Source organism: Falco biarmicus, chromosome 6 (assembly GCF_023638135.1).
Source record: "Falco biarmicus isolate bFalBia1 chromosome 6, bFalBia1.pri, whole genome shotgun sequence".
Classification (NCBI taxonomy): Eukaryota; Metazoa; Chordata; class Aves; order Falconiformes; family Falconidae; genus Falco; species Falco biarmicus.
The window spans coordinates 22,415,257-22,439,423 of record NC_079293.1 but is presented as its reverse complement, the minus strand read 5'-3'; the positions used below and the strand labels follow the sequence as shown (position 1 = coordinate 22,439,423).

General features: G+C 39.6%; 1 protein-coding gene across 1 annotated transcript in view; it reads left to right on the top strand.

Moving 5' to 3' along the window:
- The window catches only part of DLGAP2 (DLG associated protein 2), a 109,572-nt gene that overhangs the window by 64,336 nt on the left and 21,069 nt on the right, over window positions 1–24,167 (top strand). The window contains exons 6-8 of the mRNA XM_056344472.1: window positions 7,381–7,730; window positions 20,153–20,238; window positions 21,348–21,763. Of these exons, the coding sequence (XP_056200447.1) occupies window positions 7,381–7,730; window positions 20,153–20,238; window positions 21,348–21,763 (852 nt within the window). The remainder of the gene's footprint in view (window positions 1–7,380; window positions 7,731–20,152; window positions 20,239–21,347; window positions 21,764–24,167) is intronic.

The window sequence follows — 24,167 nt, the reverse complement described above, 5'->3', positions numbered from 1 at the left end:
GGGCTGGATTGAGGACCCTGGTGGGCCGTATCCAGCCCGCGGGCCGTAGTTTGAGGACCTGTGATATAGACTGTGCTGATAAAACTCACCTGCATGTAAGCAGTCTTTCCAAGAAAATACCTTACAAAAATATCACTGTGAATGTATCACTGTTTCTTACTGCTTAATCTGGAGAGCAAGAAACAGGGTTCTTTTCATGGATGTCCAAGCTCAGAAAGACTCTACTGAGAAACTAACTACCCGCTCCCTTTACCAGCTAGGATTCGTTGTGGAGGGCTCAATGAGAAAAGGGAAGAAGCAGGAAGATATGTTAATAGCTAATGTATCTCATTATGTTTGAGGGAAGTCTGTCCAGGATTCGAGTAAAAGCATTAGCTTAATTAAAATTCTCTCTTGAATTGCAAACACAGTATGACATTGGTAAGTTTTAATGACTGTTTTTGCGATGTTTGAGTACTCTTACAGTACGAAAAACCACTCTCATAACCTTACAAATGGAGAAACTCTTCAACATGGAAAGCCCTCAGAAATGACAGGATCTTTCACTAGCAGGGCAGCAAGCGGAGGTGTGGGCCTATGCAGGGAGCAGCAGAGAAAAGGGCTGCGAGAGGCCAGACCGTAGGAGAGCACAATGTGACTTCCTCGCCTACCCTATGCTCACATACAGCCAATGTTTCAATTGAAGTGCAAAGAGGGTGTGTTTGTGAAGTACTTTGAAGGACTTGAATTTACATTCAGTTAGCACTGCCTAGGGTCTGGACACGGAGCAAAACGCTTTTTTCCGTGCAGAGCCTGAGCACACACTGCTCCAGCATTGAAAAGAGAAAGTAAACCCCAAATCACAGATGTAGGTCTTTGAGGTGGCCACTGATGGCACACATCGAAAACAGCAGACTTGGATCCGAACAGACTAATTTTCCTTAACCTTTTCCCCTCATTCTAGCTGATCACTTTTTCTTAGTTAAGCAGCCAGAATCTATACATGCCAAAACTAAGCTTTTCTAAGTCATCTTATTATGACTGAACTTTAAATTACTGGTCCAGGAAGGAACCTCCTTTCTAATACTTCAAAATTTGACTTTATTAAAAGTCAGATTTGCTTTGTAAAAATTGAACTGGCCTGTTTGATCCTACAGTCTCCTTTTAGTTTTGTTTGGCATTGGAGACCAGTGTATAATGGAAGTTGACAAGAGGCATATGTAAAAAGATGTGTCCCAGCATCTTCTGTGTTAAATAGAGACTTGTATTCCTATTTTTGACATCCATGGCTTGGTAGAAAAATCATCAAAGAGTTCGTTCTTTTTGTGGGAAATAGAAATTCCTTGAGTGGCTGAGATTTTTTTCCTCAAAAGTCTCCTTTGGCTTCTTAATGGTCTTTTACTGTTCATCATTCTTTGTTTCAAGAAGTAACTGTTACACGTCCATACATACATTTTTACTTGAAGTGTAGCTCAGAGGTCCTGGTGACCACGATGGAACATAGTGAAGAGATTTCAGGGCATTTCAAGGACAGCCATGTAGAAACCTTTGGCTAGAACAGTATGCATGATGGTCAAAAGACTATACCAATAACTGAGTGGTCTTTTCATACAGGATTAGATTTAACTGTAGCCTTTCATTATGAGAAAGCCTGTTTCTCCTCTCCTGAAATGGTTTCAGGGCTAGCATTCACCTTCCCTGTGCAAAGCAGAAGATCCAGCATCAGCCTGGGAGCCTGCACCGTGTTTCTCTTGGCGCTGTGGTTACGCAGAGAAACCTTGTCTGCCTGCAGCAACATACCCCTGGGAGCTCTGCCTCCAGGGCAGCTCCACACTCCCAGCAGAGTAATTATCCTCCTTCTGAATAAACCTCCTTACAAAACAGAAAATCCAGTTTACTCCTGCCGTGTGTCATAAGGGACAACTGTTTTCTTTAATTGGTGGTGCTCTTATGTAAATTCATCATCCAGTTAACTTTGTGATCTCAACCTAAATAATGCTATTTTGACTAAGTGCTTAGTGGTTACACTGATTTGTAAGAACCCCTCAGATGACTCTATCTTGCAAATGGACTGACAGCAGTGATTTATGAAAAGGCTGCCTTTTGAAAGGTGTTCAGAATGTCACCTACGGCCACTGATATTTCATCAAATACATCACATTTCTCTTTCTGCCTTTTCTCTGTGAATCTCTATGGATAACCTGAAGTCATATCTAAATGGAATTATTTTAGTCATTTTATTTCTTGTATGAACTGTGTTGGCACTGAAATATGGGCAGGGTAACTGATTTCTATGGCTGTAGCAACAGTAACCTTAAGCAAGTTTAGTTAAATGCAGTATAGATTAAGAGGGCTAGTCTACTTCCAGGTATATTAATTAAAGTAAAAAAAAAAAAATCTGTTACTTATGAATTACAAGAACACTTTCCTTGGATTTTTATTGTATATATCCAAACCACCGAATTGCCAGTTCTCCAGTGCTGGGACTGTTTTCCTGGTTACTCTGCAGTATTGCCATAATGCCTGGTTCTGACTGGCGCTTCCCGACTGGGATCACAAAGCACATAAATTAATGCATTTTACAGAACAGGTCACTTGTAGCCATCTCTGTGCTAAATTCAGCACTGACAGGCAAACTTGCATATGTGACAGTCATCTGGCAGTTATCAAATATAAGTTGTGTTAGGAAAAAATAACTGGACCTGGCATAAACAGGCACTGCAGTCTTTACATAAAGGCAGTGATTCTTACAAAAACAAATTGATGTGTTACACTTTTTACTGCCTGAGTGACAAATTAATGCATGTTATGCTGCATTGCTACCTGCTCCTTTCTCCTGAACAATTTGTACCTGGTTTTCATCATCATTTAATCTAACCCACTATGAAGATCACAGAACCATTTTGGTTTCTCTCCATTTCTCTTCCTCCTCAAAGGGAAATCCAGTCGAGCCAATTGCACATTTATGTTGAAGTGGGGCAAGTACCTGAACAGTTAATACTTTGATTAAAATGGTTTAGAACTCGTATAGTTTAGAATTAGAAGAGGTTTTTTACTATTTTTATCATTTTTGGTTGATGATCATAAGCTAACAGATGGAGACAGACTATCGTATAAGCTCAAAAAAATATTTTCCCCACTTTATTAAAAAAGGCAAAAAATAAATTCAGCTTTCTATATTAAGATAGCCTTCGAATAGAACTGGAAGGAAAATTTGTTTCTTTTTCATAATTCCTTCTGTGTTTAGCTTAAACATTATAAGGATAAATTTACCTCTTGTGCCATCTACTTTCTTTTTCTTTGCATTTCAGAGCAGCTTTAGATTTTACAAATTAATTAACAGTGTGGCAGAAGGCTGTTGCTTTTACTTTGCTTGAGCCTCATTCCTCAGCAGCAGGACTGGTGAGAGAAATATCAGGAGTGCCCAGCATATGCACACTAAAACTACTAAGGAAATGAAAGAAATCAGAAATCTTTGGTCATCTTCTGTGAGCCACAGAAACAACAGAATTGTTATCAATCCAGGATTGATATATGTCAAAACATGAAGCATGTCTGCTCCTGCTGAAGGCCACACTTTAAATCAGGCTGAAGTCACACTGTGACAGCTCTGCCCTCCTGGTGCTCTGCTTTTGCACACCCCTGTCCTCACGCTGTGTTTCATCCCCAGATGTTTTGCTGCCTCTGACACCCAGCTTGTACTGCTGTGGCTGAAGACAAGGATCCTCCACCCCAGATTTCTTTTTCCTAGTTCAGCTTTTAACACCAGTTCCCTGGATGAAGTTACTCAGGCACTGTTGTTCTCCAGCTCTTAGCACCCCAGGGCTGCATGGCCCAGCACCAGCCTCCCCTGCAGGGACAGCAAAACCCACCACAGCTCTGGATTTTGTAGGAGGGTGGCCCAAGAAATGGGGAAGACGTGAAACAGCGCTGAGGGGGGTTTATGTGCTCACTTTGAACTAATAACCACTAAGGCAAATAAAAGTTGCAGGGTACCAAATGATGTAAAGCTGACAGGAGCTCCTGTCCATCAGCGTAGGTAGGGGATGACAAATGAAAACTCCATTTTCTGTTAGAAAAATGAAATGTTTCTTCCCATATATAATGCATGGTATGTACAACTGCTAGGGCCAAGAACTGGACATGATAGAAAAAGACATTACTGTTGATAATAGGAACATTCACAGACATAATGGAAAAAAAAAAATGGGAAGTGACATAAAACTTCATGCTTTCAGACCTTAAGCCAATACTTACTTATTAGAGACCTAAGAGCAAGCATGAACAGTAAACTACGGATTACAGGGTTACTTTTCTCCTTATCTAATATGTAGATATTCTTCTTATCTATTATGTAGCCCCTAGTCTATTATGTAGTCATCTTTTAAATCTGCAACACATACCAAGTTTATCTAAGACAAGTCCTGATCACATTATTCATCTAAGTTATCCCATTTACTTCACTAGAACCGCTTGAGTGATTAAAGCAAATAGAATTTGGTGGCAAGATTTGCCTTGCAAATTCACGCCTCCATCCTCTTACCTGATTTTGTTACAGTCTCCAATTAGTGCCAGATTTCTGTGGCTCTGAAACTGTTGTTCCAGATATGAACTCATTAACTGTGTAGAGATGGATTTTTTTTATTCCCTGCTAAATATTTGATCTCTGTGACTGTAGCTTAGAAATTAATCACATTTATTCCTGCCATATTGCACTGTAAATATGCAGCCAGTTTTTCACAGACTTTCAGTTTTTCTCCTCGTTTCTTCTCCTTGTTGAAAATCCACAGGTTTTTTAATTCCTGTTTAGTGCTCACGATTAAATGCTTGCCAGAATACTGCAGTAGCTGTAATACTTGGTAGCTTTAAGACATGTCACTCTACTGAAACAATCAGAAATTTCCAGAATAAAATATTCAGTCCTAGGGGGAAAAAAGGCAAAAAAAAGGGAAGTGACTGTTTTGGTTTTGCCACAAGGATAATTTTTTCTTTTTTAGAAATGTAAATGAAGATTAAATTAGCTATGAAGGGTTTCAAAAGAAGTTTAACATTTATATTCATTAGAGAGAGAAGTGATCTGCTGCTCGAGTGGTAGGGATATACTTGCTTGTGATGTTTCATTATCACATGTACCATATGTTTCATTATTCACTGCTATTCTTGTGCATGAAGACAGACGATAAAACCCAGTAAATTAGTTATAACAGTGATAACCTGTCTTATGTTACAGGTAAAAATAGCTTCCTGTTCTGGAGTTCACTCACCCTATCACACGCCATTGTCTCTATTTCTGATGCTTCCCAGCACTTTGATCGCTGGCATCTACATTTGCAGGGGGAAAGTGAGGAAGCAGTATTATGGCAACTTTCTTAGTGGAGACATTCCTTAGAGCCACTGCTTGAGCTCATAAAACACCATCTTTAATTTCCAAGCTCTACAGCCTCTCCCTCCTTTCATGAACTTTCTGTATTCCCTAAAGCGTCTGAAAAATACTGGGGTTTTCTTTCTTCTTAGCTGCTGGTTACAAAACTGACAGGAGATAAGATTGGTGATAGGACAACAAAGCAGCACTTCAAGAGAAGCACATGGTCTCAGAATCTGAAGAGTGTGTTTTCACGTGTTTCACTGTTAGAGCAATTTAGCTCAGAGCAAGACTTTTTAAATCTCTAACAGAATTGAGTGGCATCAGTAGTAATTCAAAATGTGCTTCAGATGAAGGTTTTCACTTCCTAGCTCTGCCTTGCTGTCTTTTCTGTATGACCAAAAAAATCAAAACTTAAGCGTGGTTTTCTCTAGGCTCACTTTTCCCATAGGCTAGCCTGGCCATACAGTTTCAGCAGTCCCAGGTATTAGCAAATTCCTAAACTGGCCTCGTCTCTCCAGAAAGCTGCACCATAGCCTCATATCAAAAAGCACAGCTGCAGAGGCTTCTGACTTCATTGCTCATCAGCTGATATTTGTATAATAGGAAGAAGAACTATCGTAGAATCCTTTTTGGATGCAAGTATCCCGAATTCCGAGGTTACCTGAATCATTGTTGCAATGTCCAATGCATTTAAGAACACCAGAAAAAAGCAAACCTTTTCCTTAAGTCATTTATTATCCTGGCCTCTGCAAGTATACATTACACTATTTCAGCATTATTAATATGAGAAAACATCATATTTTTCTTTATCTTCCTGCAATTATGGAAGAAATTAATTGGACTTGATTTTCCTGTACAGGAATATGGAAAGCTGTATCACAGTGTGGGTTTTTTATCAGTTGCTTATTTTATGAATTATGATTATACATGCTTTGGGGAAAAAACACTTCCGTAACCGAAATGCTCTTATTAGTACTAAAAAAGTATAGTGTGCTTAGACAATTAGAAAATTCAGATGTATGATATTAATGAATAAATGTCTATCTCCATGAAAGCTCTAAAATTTTGTAAGGAAGCAGTACTGGCACAATTCTGCATCTGTAGAGCTTTCTTGGATGTTTTATTGAGCCTTTTGCTGCAAGACAGAATCTATGTTAAACCAGCCTCAAACCTGCTCTGCTCATCAGACTAAAAGTCTTAGCTCTGCTCATGTGTATCCAGTTCTCACAGTGTTTCAGACCCATTTTTAGATCTATATTTCCATATTCTCTACATTTAAGTATATTCCCCTTCAATGCATGTTCTAAGGATTTAAGGCTCACTGCAGGATAATAGATAAAAAGTCACTGCTTTTGGTATTACTTGTAGTTTTTGCTTGTCCAAATATCTAGTAGCTTTGCATATATTTTAACATCTTTTGCATGCCTGGAATTTCCCTTTATTAACTATATTGTGGATATTTTTAAAAGATGCTTCTTGTGTAAGTAGCCAATCTTGCCTAATGCCAGCTGGTATACCTGGAAGTATTTTTCAAGATTAAAGTGTGGCATACTGTAAATTAGGAGCTTCTGAATAATATTTTTTCCAGTATATTGATGCTATTTTCTTTATACACTGTATCAATACAGAGCCCACAGTTCAAGTGATAACAAGAGGGGGAAAAAATCTTTCTTTATTTCTCTTATCAGCTTTACCCTATGTATGTGGAAGCAACCTCAGAAGCCCCAGTGTGCACCTACCCAGCACAAGCCTTAACACACAAATCCTACTAACTATCTTTCTTCTTCACCTTAATCTGGGACTCCCATTTCTACTCCTTGCTTCCTGGTTGAAAAGAAATGTTGCTGTGGATACCCACCTGACTCTGAGAGACACTTTCAACTAATAGCGAGGTTCACAGAGTGCTATGTTGCACGATCTTCATTTTTAAATAGCATAATCTTAAAGTTAAGGTGATTCCTATTGTGAAGGTTCCATCAGATTAATCTTGACTTCTCTTTTTCTTTTTTCTTTTCTTTTTTTAATACTTTCCATAGCTGTAACTTACACAAGTTACAAAAAAACACCACCACCGGTACCCCCTCGTACCACTTCCAAGCCACTGATCTCAGTCACGGCACAGAGCAGCACAGAATCCACCCAGGATGCATATCACGACAGCCGGACTCAGAGGATCTCCCCATGGCCACAGGACGCGCGGGGGATGTACAACTCCACCGACAGTTTGGACAGCAACAAGGCCATGAACCTTGCCCTGGAAACTGCAGCTGCACAGCGCCACACGTCTGACAGCCAGAGCACCTCCATACGAACCAGTGACAAGGCCATCTTAGTGACAAAAGCAGAGGAGTTTCTTAAGAGTCGACGTTCCTCTATAGGGATCCAGGTAGCCTATCATTAACACCTGCCTGTGATGAATTGCTTGCCTTCTTTCTGTAAATAGCATAGAATGAGTCATTCAGCTTCACTGGCTCTAATAATCTAACAAACAACCCCTGGCTGCTTAGCGTTAATTGTAATTCACATCATGGCAAAGTGGCTGTGCAGAAAAGTCTTTGGCTAATATGCTGTACCTGGAAGAAAATGAATGAATAAATCTCTAGGGAGGTTACCTGTCATTAACACTTGATATGAAAATTATACTGCAGAGCTACAGGTGAACAGCATGTTCATCTCCTTCCCTCCATGAATTCACAGTGCTTTTTATAGAATTACACCAGCTTTAAAATGCTTGACTATTTTTTCCATTATCTTTCTCTTTTGACCTTGGAAAAGTGTAATGCTGCTGGATCTTCAAGTTATTCTACCTAAAAAGAGCTCCCTGGGCTTTCTTCTAGTTGTGCTGGGAAGAAGGTACCAAGGAAGAGAAAGAAATGTGCTGATGTAGATACAACATAGTTACAGATGGCGAGTAATGAAATAACATTAATAAACATGGACTTTGAGCATTCCTCCATTTGTCCATCAAAAAACTGCACTATTTATTTCACCTGACAAAATGTGTGTCAGACTATGCTCAGTCATGTTGTGCTGTTTCAGGGAAATGAAATAAGGTAATTCCACATGAAAATTTTCATTGCTAATCCTTCTACCAAATGGAAAGCACTAGCAAGATAGCAATGGCCATTTGTTTAAATCTCTAAGAAATACCAAGTAGTAATAAGTATCAGAAAGTTGAACTTGCAAAGAATGAAAAATCCTTTGAGACACGGGAATAGAGGAAAATTTAGGGTTCTTTCTACAAAATATTTAATTTCAAGTATGCGAATATCCCCTTTTACATCACTGGGTTTACTTTTGCCAGATCAGCTATAGAGGAAATGCCATGCATTCTGGCATAGTTACAGATATTGTGGAGACAGCAACATAGATCTTGAGAAGGTAATAGTCCATGTAACAAAGCCCAGTGAGTGACTGTTCCTCTACTAGGAAGTACATTATTTTCTTAAAAAAGCAGTAATTCCATTTCCATTAATTTCACAATACAGTCAGAGAAAGGTGTTTGGGTTAAGCATGTCACAGATACTGATTGAACTTCAGTTTAACGTCTTAGTGTGGTATAATTTTGTTTTTCCACAACGTATTAGAGTAATAAGAAGGCACAGGCTTTGCCAGCAAGCTGCTTGTCCATTTCTCAGCATAAAAGTATTTGCTTCTGCTTCTTTAGCTGCAAAGGAGTAGAGTGTAATTTAACAGCAATGGTCAAATATTCAGATGGCTACTTTTCAAATATTTTACAAAGCAATTAGTGTATCCTAAATTGTTCAGAGAAGGGGCTTAGCAGATAACAGTGAAAATCTGAAAGGAGCAGCAAGTAATTTTTTAGTACATTTAGCCCCTGACCTGAAACTTACTATTCAGAAAGGAATAGTGTCTAGTGTTGTTATCTCTTCTCTACAGCAGCTGTGCACAGTGGTATTTAACAACGTTGGTGTCTTGCTTCAGTCAGCGCTGGTATCTCAGCAATTAATTCTGAAACTTTGATTACATCACTTGATCCTGTTTCTTACTGCAGGTGATGACCAGTACTTTTCACTAGGCTCTGACCCTTCTTGGTATGTGGTGTGTTTAATAATACGTGCTTATAATCCACAAAAACATCTGTGCAATGATTTCCATGAAGGCAGCAGCGCTTCTGTAGCAACTTCTCATCTGATGCTTGGCCCATAATACTGGTCCTCAGGTGCACACACTGGAAAAGGCAAATACTGTTTGCAACAGCAGGTCTTAGAAGGATAAGTTGTTTGTTACCTTTTGAGAAGTACGGACTGTTTGGTTGCGCCATTTGGCATTGGATAAGGTTAAAATCACAACATTACCTTCAACCCAGTATCCAGAGAGCACATTTTAGTTGTTTGCGGTTTTTTCAGCAGTAAGTTTCAAACCACATTAGTGTGAAAAATACCTTTCTGCAGCATTTTGAAGCAGAAAATGCTTTTGTTTTGGTCGTATTTCTATTGCCAGGTTTGCAAGGAATAAAAACACATGGTAGAATATCCTTACTGCAAACTATGTAAATAGATATTCATGCCTCCAAAATACAGTTTAAGTATCAAATTTCTTTCAGACTTCTGCATCAAAGCACCTTAGAAAAGGATGTTTTTTATTTGCGTATTTCCTTGATTGACTAAATGACTTGTTTTCTCATTAGCATGCCATGCCAGGGTAATGCATTGAATTTGCATTTATTTGCATTAATTAATTTGCTATTAGGATGGTTAATTTGTGCATTTTTTAATGTTTCGTTCCTTTAACACACTGGTGTGAGAATGCTCGCCAATGGAGCTTCATACAGGAGCACAGAGGCACAAAGATAAGTATGACCAGTGACTCCTCTGCATGTGGAACTACTATGGATTCAGCCTAGGGCTGCCACGTCTTTGGTATATATGATTTATGTAGTGTACATGTAATGAACAGAAGTCCTTGTAAAAGGTTCTGCCAAACTAGGCATGTGCCATAGGATTGGTATTCATACGCATAGGGAACCCAAGCTCCTAGGGGAAGCATTGGCATTTCTATAAAGATCGGTATTACCCGATCTGCAGGGACAGAGAGCAGCAGAGATATGGTAACCCATCTCATGGTATGTTAGCCCTATCCCAGATGGGAATTTTGAACAAAAAAATCTTCAGAAACAAAGCTTTTCCAGAAAATAGCTGGTTTGTTGCTGTTTGGGTTTTTGTTGGTTTTTTTTAACTGCCATATTTAAATCAAGAGGAATATTGTCAGATGTGTCAGTAGGCACTGGAAAAAATGTTTATTCCTAAATTCAAATGAAATGCAAAATACTTATTCTGGGATTGAAAATTTAGTCAGTATTCTTAAGAATTTATATATAGGGAAAAGGATAAAACTCTAGTAATACTAGTAGCTATAGTCTTCATATCTGTCTTCTATCATGCCAGCAGAAGACTAATCAAAGTATTAGAATTAAAATGGAGGGTAGAGATTGTCTAGAGTAAAATAACCACTAAGTCAAGAACAAGGTTAGTATATATTCAAGTATTTTCCTTGCTTCTTTGCACACCCTTGTATATATGCTAATGATTAACATTCAGTAATTGCTCTTGTTATAAACCATTTCATATTAAAAGCATTTGGATTGTAAAGTATATGAGGAAATATGTCAAGAAATTGCTCCTTATTTATTTCAAGTATTTCAAAACATGCAGCCCTTTGTTTGTTCTCTATTTAAAAGACATCGAGGCTTCTCAAAATGAACAGAAATCCCAGAAGCAGATGAGACGGAAACAAATTTTCTAATCAGCATGTGGAGGCTGATTCATGACGATATTTTTGGAGACAAGCACTAATTGTAGCGTAGAGAATGGACTCTGTCATCTTCATTTATCGTCTGGAGATCACACTTCAAACCTATCTAGGTTTTTTTTAATCTCCAGAATCTTCATTAAACAAGTCATTCTTATAAATCAAAAGCTGTATTCAGGAGGTCTAGTGCAATCACTTGCCTGCTTAATTTTTTGTGCCAAAAGGGGATCTTCTGTGTAATATTTATGTATATATTTAATGAAATTATTAACATTGTATAGTAAAAACGTTGTTCAGGAAACTGCAGTCTCAAACTGGAATTTCCCTTTAAGGCAAAGCATTAAAGTATGCCACATGGCATACTTAGTTGGATGAGCATCTACATTTTCTTTGTACTGTCTAGGTTGTACCATCCTTGTCAGTGCTCTACTTCAGTGTACGCATAGCAATGGCAAGAAATACTGGCATTGATTACACTGGTCTTTGCATCATAAATGATCCAAAGTTTTAGAGGTATGCTTTGTTCATTCTTCTAAAATCACTGTCCAGCTGCACTTTTGTGAGAGAAGTGCATGAAGTCCTTGGCCTGCAGAAGTCAGTGAAAGTTTTGATAACACCTTTATGGTACAGAGGCTATAATCCGGCCTTTAGAGTTAACACTGACCTGTACATATATATACACACACACATAGGTAGGTAGGTAGGTAGGTAGGTAGGTAGGTAGATAAAGCCAGAATTGACAGGCTTATCTGGATAGCAGAGTTCCCAGCCAGTGGTAGCATTTTGCCCTCCTCGCTTGTCAAAAAGCTTAGCAGTTGGAATTGTAGTTAAAACAAAGCTATGGTTATTTTAAAGCCATCTAATTTTTTACTCTTCACAAATTACTGTTGCTCGTTTTCTTAACTGCCATCAGACATAATGAAAGCAGGGAAGACACAGATTGCTGCCTTAGAGAATGCTGGTTCAGAGCAATTTGCTACTTAGCAGTAAATGCACCAAAAAATTATGACAACCACTGCTGTGTGCATTATTTTGTTGTTACTATCTCATATTATTTTGACACAAATCCTATTTCTAAACTCTGCCATGAATTTTTAGCAAAAAGTGCTTTCTTAAAAGCAGCAGAAGTTTTCAACCCATTGTAGGATATTTTTGTTGTAATTAGAACTTACTGTGCCAAGCAATGTATTGCAGTAGTCCACATGTTCTGCTGGGAAGTAGTGGAGTAGCAAAACGGAGCCCTTTGGTGAGGCACAAAAAATCACTCAAGTATAAAAGTGTAGGAGTCTTTTGGTGGGTTTCTAAAAATTATTTTGAAAAAGTATATGGTTTTTGGCTGATAAAAGTATTCCATCAGTAAAGGAAAGCAGTAGCAGTTAGTACTATAGCTTATTTCAAGTATTTTTCCTACTTTGAAGTCACTGCATACAGATTAGATCTCCCTGTACCTAAGAACGTTTGTCTGCGTTCACAATTACATGTACTTGATCTACTGTCAAAGGTAGTGTTTTCTTCTCTTTTTCCTCTTGTTATCACTAAGAAGCCTATGCAAGAGAGGAGAGGTGAGTTATGTCCCTTCCTGTGCATCATCAGAGAGATTGTTATTAAATTCTAATTATAGAACAAATCGGTTGCAGCAGTGAAAACCCATTGAGGGCAGTGAAGTTGCATGGGGGGAGATAATGTGGCCTCAAGGACTTCTGTTACTGATGCTTATGACAGAGGAGCAAAAGGCACCAGGTTAAAATCTTTTTTCTTATGTGTTTAGTATCTTAACTTCAAGCCTTCCTTAGAGACAGTATGTATAGAAGTTGAGAATGGAATTTTTAGGACACTACAACATTATGTTGCAGTGCTCATGTATAAAGCAGAATAATATTTCAATACAGAAATAAAGGTTGCTTTTAAGTAATTAAAATTATCAGCTAAAAAAGCTTAGTAAATACTTTGAAGGAATAATTGACTTGGTTCACGCATCCTTTTCTAGAACAAGTGCCTATAAACAAACTAAGATTGATTATAACAAGCAACTTCTTTGCAATAGTGATTTGCATTCATTCTAATAATTTTGTGTTCATATAGTTTACTTGTGGATCATTGATTACCAAGTCAGTGCCAGTACCTGATACTTAGTTTTCAAGTTTTGGGCTGGATGGGTTAGCAGTAACTGATCACAGAGGATTCATAGTATTGTTGGCTCCTTGTATTGGCAGCAAAAAAGGGGAGTGTTATGCCTTTGTGAATGGTAAAAGAAGGAAGATAGAAATAATCTCAAAATGTTCCATTAAATTTCCTATTAATATTAAAAGCCTTATGGGCATATTATAAACCCATGAAACAATATTTTTCATGGCATAAAGTGCCAAATTTTTAAGGAAGTTTTAGTTCTTTGTTTGCAAGGAGAGAAGAAGATGACCTGCTGTGTTAGATCTACTCCTTACTTCTACTTTTTGTCAGTGCCTGGCTATTATTTTGTTTCTTCTTCTGTGTGAGATTCCCTTATAACCAGATAGACATATAATTTGTCACATTGTTTTGCTTTACTGAGATTGTGGGCCGATTTACAAATACTAAGGCTTTTAGAACCCATGCAAGTATTAAAACAATAATGAATCTTGGAGAATAATAGCAGATTTATTAAGACTTATTTGAGTTTCAGAAGCCACACAATCAAACCAAACACTGTTTTTTCTCCTCTGCTCATTTAAATCTAGCTTGGCCAATCTGATTAAATCTAAAGAGTTTCCTTGTTGTCTTCTAGCAGGAGTCTTTATAATATCTGTCATTCAGAAATGCAATTTATTTGATAATTTTTCTCTTTGTAAATGCAAATTATTTCTTATTTCCCACTTTTATGTGTGTTGGCATTTGCCTCCATTTTCCAGATCTATTTTTTTTGTTGGTTGTTACAATATTTGCAATCCTAGATTGTGCATACGTGCGTGCACACACACACTTGGCATTCTCCTGCTATTACAAGGCACAGTGAGGAAATGCAAGCATTAAAATATGAAGGCAATCAACAGGTCATTAAGTGAGTGTCATCCTTGGCAAGCTGGAGGGAAGGATAATTTGGCAAGAGTTTATATTTAGAGGTAACTAATGTCATTTTTTGTTTTGATACCTGAGCCATCATTTTCCTGATAATTTTGTTTTGAATAAAATTTTAGGGCAGATTCCTTCGTTTATGCCTGTAAATTCTAGGTGTCAATTGCATATTGGGAAAATTATTCAGGATATACCTCTAGGTGAAATACCAATAAGAAAGCACTGGAAGCAGATAGATGAAAATTACTTTTTCTTGTTGTGTTGCATCAATGGAAAGATAGCAGTCCATCCAAAATATAAAAGGAAAATCTGCCTCCACATATCAGAAGCAGAGTTCAAAAGAAGACATTGCTATCTGTTACTAAACCAAACAATGTAGTAGGTAAAAGCAGATATGCTTTCGATGTGCAATACAGAAGAAAAGGGTGTGTTGTTACCCTGTCTTCCTGATTTGTTCCAACAATATTAATTAGCCAAACTGATGATCTCCGTACGGACCTTTCCTTTTTTATATCTTTAGACCATCATGTTTCCAACAGCACTGTGTCTGAGCTGCTGAGATACCTGTGTGGAAGACAAAAGTCTCTTCTCTGTCCATTGACCATCGCTTACCTCCACACCATTAGTAGCAGTATGTTAGCCCCTCAAGGATGATACCATCAACCTTCCTTAGCCTATGTCCATGTCCAGCAATCTGGCCTCCACCTTATGCCACAGGACTTGTTCAGTAGGTCCCAAGGAGCATAAGATATAGAAATGGTCATCCTAAGGATATCACTCTGTGAAGGAAGTGCAATGTTTTAGAAGGAACTGAAGGCAAAGACTGACATGTGGGCAGATGTCAGCTTGGCTTCTTTTTTCTGGCTTCGGCTCAGGTGTGGTCTGAGACAGAATGTCCTGTCCCTCCATGCTAAGCTGTGTGAGTGAGGAGGAGACGCTGATGAATCCTGAATTCCCATCTGCTCAGCTTCTTCAGCCTGGCCACCCACAAATTTCTTTCCCTTGTCAAATCTTCAGGCTTGTAATGCTGCGGAGCCGGTGCCTGCCTCCCTGACGCCATCAGTTGGAGTTGCAGTTCATCCAAACAAGTTCAAGGATCTTGATCAGCAACCCCACAAGTGGAAGTAATGATGTTGGTCCTTTCCTTTGGACCCAGTCCAATAGAATCATAGAATAGAACAGGATCATAGAATAGTTTAGGTTGGAAGGGACCTTAAAAATCACCAAGTTCCAACCCCCCTGCCATGGGCAGGGACACCTTCCACTAGACCAGGTTGCTCAAAGCCCCATCCAGCCTGGCCTTGAACACTGCCAGGGATGGAGCATCCACAGCTTCTCTGGGCAACCTGTTCCAGTGTATTCACCTTCACAGCAAAAAATTTCTTCCCAGTATCTAGCATAAATCTACCCTCTTTCAGTTTAAAACCATTGCCCCTCCTCCTATCACTACATTCCCTGATAAGAGTCCCTCTCCAGCTTTCTTGTAGGCCCCCTTTAGGCACTGGCAGGCAGCTATAAGGTCTCCCTGGAGCCTTCTCTTCTCCAGGCTGAACAGCCCCAACTCTCTCAGCCTGTCTTTATAGCGGAGGTGCTCCAGCCCTCTGATCATCTTCATGGCCCTCCTCTGGACCTGCTAAAGCAGATCCATGCCATTCTTATGTTGGGGTCCCCAGAGCTGAACACAGTACTGCAGGTAGGGTCTCGTGAATAGAGGGGGAGAATCACCTTCCTTGACCTGCTAGTCACACTTCTTTTGATGCAGCCCAGGATGTGATTGGCTTTCTGGGCTGCAAGCGCATATTGCTGGGCCATATTCAGGTTTTTTATCCACCAGTATCTTTCTGGGCTGCAAGTGTACATTGCAGGGTGATATTGAGCTTCTCATCCATCAACACCCCCATGTCTTTCTCCTCAGGGCTGCTATCAATCCATTCTCTGCCCAGCCTGTACTTGTGCTTGGGATTGCCCTGACCTGCATGCAAGACCTTGCACTTGGCCTTGTTGAACCTCATGAGGTTTGCACGGGCCCACCTCCCTAGTCTGTCAAGGTCCTTCTGGATGGCATCCCTTCCCTCCAGAGTATCAACCACTCAGCTTGGTGTCATTCACAAACTTGCTGAGGGTGTACTCAATCTCACGGTCCATGTCCTGAACAAAGATTTTAAATAATACATCCCAGTACAGACAGCTGAGGGACATCACTAATCACTGGTCTCCCCAGACATTGAGCCACAGTCTTTGAGTGTGACCATCTAGCCAATTCCTTATCCACCAAGTCCACCCATCCAATCCATGTCTCTCCATTTTAAAGACAAGGATGTTGTGTGGGACAGTATCACATGCTTTCCACAAGTCCAAGTAAGTGACATCAGTCCCTCTTCCCATATCCACCAATGCTGTAATCCCATCATAGAAGGCCACCAAATCTGTTCAAGCATGATTTTCCCTTAGTGAAGCTGTATTGGCTGTCTGACACAGTCTTAGCTGTGGAGCTGTGGTCCAGAGCAATCCAGGTGTACTGCCTTCATCATGCCATCAGCGTCTTACCTGGTATTAAGTCTCAAGAACTCCAACAGTCAGTGACTTTTTCCATGCCTTGGGATTGCTGTTCATGATCAGTAATACTGTGACTCTCCCTTACACTGTCATTAGACCTTGTCAGCAGCACTGCCATATGAGGCTGTGCACAAAGACTCAGTCTCTTCTCCAGCCTTTGACTAACTAGTCATGGCACTTTGGCATTTTCTGCTGCTTCTATAAGGAGAGACATGCAGCCTCAAAATCACACTGACTACCTATTCTCCATATGTCCAGGTTGACAGTTTTGTGCATTATACCTCAAACTTCTGAGGCATGAGATAGGAAAGCAAAATCCTTTTCCTTGTGTCACTGCCCTGAGAAGTATTACCCTCATCACTGGGGTACTGTGAAGTTAGAGCCTGCTCGTATAGTTGCCTTCCACTGTGTTTACTTGGAACACACTGCAGAAGATTTGTCTTCTGCCTTCTGTCACAGCCAGCGCTTTGTTTCCATGACTTAGGAAACAAAGTGCTCAGACCTTCATGCATCCTCTTGGGGAATGCATGACACTGAATGTTCCCATAACCTGACATCAATACTACCAGATATCTGACTATCTTTTCTAAGTCTGTAAGGCCACCATGAAATCCACCAATATTCCCTGGTAATTACCTGTCTCCTGCCCCTTCACTACCAAGACAATAGACTGGAAATGCTCAGGAGATTAGATTTCCTGTATCACAATCACCTACTTTAATAACCACTGCGTCTTCTGAACATAGGAAGAAATCTTTATTCTGAGATCATGGTCTTAAGCCTCTAGTGTCACCTTTCAACCACCAACTCCCAAGTGCTTTCTGTTCTTCAATAACAGAAATTACAGTCTCCTTTGTCACTCTTCTCCTACAAGCGCTTTATAGTGACTGTCTGAGATCAAGATAACTTCTCTGGCTTTTTCGCAGGTGTTCCATGATGCATCAGATATGATTTGGAAGGCCATGGTCACTGCAACTTTAACAAGATCTTCCAGACTTCTTGTCTCCAGGAGGAGATGAAATCCCTAGTTGAAGACTTGCTCTTTGATGGCATTATTTATTGTAGTTTAAACTCAAGTGGGGTTTTTTTGTTGTTTTATATTATGTTTTAACTCATATTGAATCTCGTTGCTTTGGGTATGAAGCCAAATACTGTAGTTCTTAGCAACAGTTTAGACTTCCTGACCACTCCAGACGTTGTTATGGATTTCAACATCAACAGACCTCCTCTAGAAAATGTTCTCCCACCTTGGACGTCATTTTCCTGCGAGCACTGGTACAGGCACACCCAAAAGCCACAGTCTAAGTATTTTGCATTGTCTGCTCTTATTCACCACCTGCTCTCTCCTCTCCCTTTGAGAATAAGTTGGCTTCACTGCTAAAAACACGTCTATGCATATTTGACTGAGCTCTCACTACTGTAGTCAAAACTGTAAGTGTGCCTTGCCTCTCTGCTCCCTCACAACAGGCTAGATGGGTATCTCGTTCTTGGCCCAGTTAATTCATTTCTGCTCTAGTGAAGAACAAACCTGTCTCTATTGCAGGTATTTTATACACAGCTTTTCTCACATCCCTGGAAGGGCTAGCCGAGTGCCTAGTTCCTCACTTAGACTCTAACTTATTATTCAAGACTCTTTTGTACCCATCTATGTTATAAATCAGGGTGTCTTTCCTGGCAGATATCTCTTGCGCTAAGAAACTGGACCTTGTGCCTGTTCTACTCATTGCAATGTTCTTTCAGGAGAGGGTGACCCTCCAAGTGCAACTTAAGCTTCTCACCCATGTTGCAGCCAAGACCCACCTTAACTAGGAAATCAACTTGCCTGTTTTTTGGTTGGTTGTTGTGGGTTTTTTTTTCTCCAAGCTGCCTCCCTCTGTGGTTGAGGTTTTTTTTCACTGGCAACGTCAAGAGGGATCTTTATTTTTATAGTGACAATGCCAGATCCTGAAGACTATTACCCAGTCTGATATCTTAGCTCTCTCAATGTGCTGCCCGTCCAAGTGAACATAGCGGCTTCCATGCAGCTGCCAAGGTGGAAACAGATGGCAGCACATGCTTTCCCCTAGACCTCATGCAGCATAAGTGGAATCACTGGGAAATATGTCTTTCCCTGACAGTTGCCACACTGATAACCAGAGCTTTTGGCAAACCGTGCCTGATGCTATACTGTACACTTCAAGCATGCCATTAACATTTACTAAAGGATTCCTGCACTAGCTGGTTTTATGAACATTTCCATGACCCACACCCAGGTAAATATGAATGTGTACTGATTACTGGCTAGAATTCCTTTCCATGCAAATGTACATGGAGCTACGGCTTGAAGATGGAAAGAGAAGTTACCAGCAACTGGCTTCTTCAAGAAGTATAGTCCACAGGTACATTCACTTCCCGCCTTCCTTCCCCCTTCTCTCTGCATCTTTCCAGAAACCTGGTAGGATTAGGACTGTGCAGCTGAGAGGCAGCTGCAAAGGCCATTGAGCTCTTTCCAGAGGTGCCTGTGATGGCTGCAAGGCAAAAAGTCATCTTGTCTTCGTGATAGGATATGCTCTTTGAATTCACGCGTGCAGCATGCATATTGAAAAACTGGTTGCTGATACCATTTGTTTGATTTAACAGTGAAAATATAATTTGAAAGGAAAAGTCAGTTCTACTCTTCTTCTTCTTTCCTGACTCTCCCTTGATTCAGTACAATTTGCATACTGCAGCGCTCATTTTGTCTGTGTCAAAGACTTGGGGGTGGTGTGGTGGTGGGCAGTGTTACATAAAATCCCACAGAAACTTGCAAAAGCAATATGGTCTCAGTTATGAAGAAAACTCTACTGTGAATATATTTTGGGAAATGTATTTTGGATGGGAATACTATAAAAAGTGCATAAATTACTTGCTTGATATAACATTTCCAGGACCATGTTATTAAAAAAGGTGAGATATGGCATTCTGCTGTATCCCTCACATCATTTAAATGGTTCTATATTTGTCAGCGCAGTTGTCGATAAAATTTCATTGCAGCATTTCTTTTTATCACTTGCAAGTTTATCGGGCTACTTGAGATTTTATTTTATTTTGTAAATCAAGGACTATAATGAGACTGGTTTATAATAGCATAAAAAAGGGCTATCCTGTGGTTTCCTCATTCTAAGAACAGCTCTTCCAGACCAAGCTTACTTCATGCTTCCACTGAACTGAGTAATTGCCTTTGCTTAGATTTGAAATAGGGGATTACATAGCAGAACAGAAGTACTCATGCAAAGTTTTATAAAACTGCACCAAAACAATACCAGGCTGAATACCTATTTCATTTATTTTACTGTGCTAGGTGTTTCTTAGCAGTAAGAGAGGAAATACAGAATTAATTCTAAATGAGTGCAGGTTAAATAGCGCTGAGTTGTTGGTGCTCACTCTGCAGATGTATCTTTTGTGTTGAATTAGGTGGAAACAGCAACTGATTCAGATACTGAAAGCAGAGGCCTACGGGAATACCACTCCGTTGGAATACAAGTGGAAGATGAAAAACGGTAATTCAAGCGTGTACAAAAACCTGTAGTCTTTCACAACGCAATGCACATTTGTAAACAGAGTCAATAACAAACATCTGGCAAGTCCCTAAATAATTCACAAAGCCAAATTTCTTACATGCACGCTGGTCATTTGGTAAAATTTTTAGAGATTATTAAGCAGTTACTTAATATTTAGTTAACTTCCTAGGTTTTAATTGGAGGGAAGGAACTGAAAGTTTTAAATTAAAGTAGTGGATGAATATAATTTCATTATTGGCAGAACAAATACAAAGAACTGTGTATTGGAATACTCTTCCTTTGATAGAACCCTTCAGGCTGATCCAGGCTTTACCAGTCCACACAGGGGAATGTAATGGTTAGGATGTAACCCATGGTACCTGTATCCTAAAGTAGAATCAGCTTTTACACTTGTTCAGTCCTTCTCTAGCTTTGTAAAACTGCTGGGCAGTACACTAACCCACAGGTTATCCCTGGCAGGCACTGCCTGTTAAGTACTGGAGTGGGACCATTATCTCATTTCATAGCAGCTGTCAGACAGCATCAGGATGCTAATTGCCTTTTACCATCATTGAATAGAAGTAATTTGAAACAATAGGTTCAGGTGTGAAAAGATTGAACAAATAATCTTTGCTTCTCTATCTAACTTTTTAACATAAAGATTTTCTAAAATGTTGTGGCATTATCACAATATAAAATCAATATTTAATGGCCATCCTATGAGGCAAGTAAAAAATACCTCAGTTTTTATATATGTACTTTACAGGAGATGTAACTCTGCAGTTCTGCTAGTTATTTCCAGTTCATTTAGTAATTATACATGGCATTTTGCAGTATGAGAATAAATCAATATTTGCTTCCAGAGATAATTTAAATTATTTTCTTTTGTATCTTTGCTCAGATCAATGATGCCACTATGCAATTTGGGTTTCCTCTCTGTTGTTACTCGCTGTCTTATTTTGGTGAAATATGCACAAAGAAAAAATATTTAACATAAAGTCCAAGGAGAAGACTAGAATATGCTCACTGAAACATTATTCTGGGCCTCCGTATAATCATGTATGAATTTACACGTCTTAATCTCTTTTCTTTCTCCCTTCTTCACCAAGACATGGACGATTCAAGCGCTCAAACAGTGTAACAGCAGCTGTCCAGGCTGACCTGGAGCTGGAGGGCTTTCCAGGACACATCACCATGGAGGACAAGGGACTTCAGTTTGGCTCGTCATTCCAGCAGCACTCAGAGCCCAGCACGCCCACCCAATACAGCGCAGTGAGAACTGTAAGGACACAGGGACTGTTCAGTTACAGAGAAGATTATAGAACCCCAGTTGACACCTCAAACCTTCCACCACCAGAACCCTGGCTAGAGCCAGCCATTGAGACAGTAGAGACTGGTCGAATGTCTCCTTGTCGACGTGATGGATCTTGGTTTATGAAGTTGCTACATACTGAAACTAAGAGAATGGAAGGATGGTGTAAAGAAATGGAAAGAGAAGCAGAGGAAAATGACCTTTCTGAAGAAAGTAAGAACATTTCAGTGTCTTTTCTTATTGATGTCTGCTAAAATAAGAAATCTGTTAGGATAAAGTTGTGTTCAGTAGTTTTTCCTTACTCATTTTGTAGTACCAAAATCAGTCTACAGAACCATTAGATATAAGATCCCTGCCTTGCAAATGGCTATGCAAGCTGGTGTTTCCCAGAGTAAGATTTTATAGTAGTTAAGGAGCCAACTGTAGAGTCAAGCACAGGATCAAAGTCTGGTCTTAGATATGGCTCAAATGGTGCAATAGCTCCATCCGCAGCTCCAGGTCTGACACATTCTTCTCACTTACTTGTATGGCTCCAGTGCCTGAGTCTTTGCCAGAGCCCACAAGGTGGTCCTACATGAACATTTTTTTGCCATTTTCCTAAAACATGAGAATTTGCCTCTTTTTTTATGGACAGACATTTTTAAAATGTTTTCATTCCTTTACAGGCACTTCTGCCTATCGTAAAGGGTCTGTTGGAAGAACAGAAAGGAGTAGGCAAGAACAATAGTTAAAGCACTTCTGCAGTAACACGGGCACATGCACTATTAGATAGTTCAGCTGCATTTTCTTATTACAGTTTTGTCAAGAATCACTATTATTCTCTCACATCCTGTGGACACCTTGAAAGGAGTGATGGGACAAAGTGAAAAATAATGTAGACTATTTTGGAACAAGATCCAAGCCAGCATTAATGATAGTAATATATCAAAGTGGTCCTAGCACTCAGTAGCCAGCTCCCTGTGATTCCCTCGGAGGTCAATTATCCATGTTCTTCAGGCTCAGTTTTATAAATATTTCAATCCCTGCCAATCTGAATTATTGTCTCAGCTGAGATTTTCACATATCACAAATTAGTTCATATTAAGTTTTCTTACTAGCATCTTTTCCTGCACTCTGATGAATCTCACCATTGCCTCCGAATACTCTTTCCTGATTGTATTCTTTCCTGCCCTTGAGTTCTTGCAGTGATCTACCCTCAGGTCTTGAGCCAGGCCTGCATGGTGACTAAAAGGCCAATTTCTATTTCTTGCACTGACCTTTTCAAAAGAAAGAATTTCTACTTTTTTACCACATCTTTTTTTTTTTTTTTACAGTCATATTTCTCCACTGTATTGTGCACAAGTATGCCAAGTAACAACATAGGATTTGGGGTAGAGGGAGAGCATAAGGCTGGTTTTCTTCCTTCAGCCTTCAATGCTTCCTGGAGTGTTGGTTTTTGTCCTTATTTTCATCGTGGCAGAGCTGAGCTGAGAATTTTCCCTATGCATTAATACTGTGAAGACTTGAATACCCTCCTAGGGGCTGTTAAAGTGTGAATGATAAAGTATTTTTCTTTGCTTAGCCTGTGTGAGGATTTCAAGCCTTTTTTCACAATCATTATTTTTTTAATACTTGTTTTTACTGTATACATCTTACTGTTAAGTTGCCAAAATCTTTGCGCTGCTGAATACTGACATTTTTCTGCCATCATTAAGTATCCCAAATCACCTGCTTCCAAGGTTGCCTGTTACTGATGTGGGGGCAAGAGTGCTTACAATCTGAAGCAGAAGGTCAAAAACCAAGATTTTAATCTCCTTGGAAAGAATAAAATGATTAGGGAGCAAAGGGGAGAAACACACAGGCAGCTAGCCCCTCTCTTTCCCTAGGAGGCCGGTGAGGAGCCTGAAGACAAGGGGTGGACGTGTCCTACCTCCTCTCTCTGCAAGCTCACCCTCATGCACAGCCCCAGTCAAATCTGCAGCCACATGAAATGAGCAGTGGAAATGCTCTCACTTCAATACTCCTTCCTCGCTTGGAGACACAGCTAGGGAGTTAGCGGTGTTATTCTCTGGAACATGGATCTGTGTACTACATTAGGAAAACTTGAGGAGCAGATCTTAGCTGACCACCCATTCCCAGGTGCAGAACCACCCTCCCTCCCACCATATGAATTTATGCTCTTGCAGTCCAGAAGTACTCTGAAACATCTTGTTGCATGGAAAAACGGCAATTAGGAAGAGAGTTTTCAGTAAATTGTACAGAGGGCATGAAGACACATTTGACTTCAGTAATTTTTATTAATATTCAGAGTTAATTGCACCCTTTTAACCTAGAATATTTCAGTCAGAAAACAAAACAGAATATCAAGATTTTGTGTTTCCTTGTTTGCAGAGTGACTACTCTATAAAAAAAGAAAAGGCTATTCCCTAACAGTTAACTAAAACACAACTGAAATGGACCCTTGAAATCCCCTTTATAAACTAATCAAAATGGGTTAGTTAATTATGTTTGGGGGAATATTTTGACCTCTCTAATAGGTTAAAGGAGTTTTTATAGAAAAGGTCTATACAGTGTATGCCAAATCAGATGTTTGTCTTCAGCTGATTGTCAAAAGTGACACCCAGACTTCCAGTTTGTC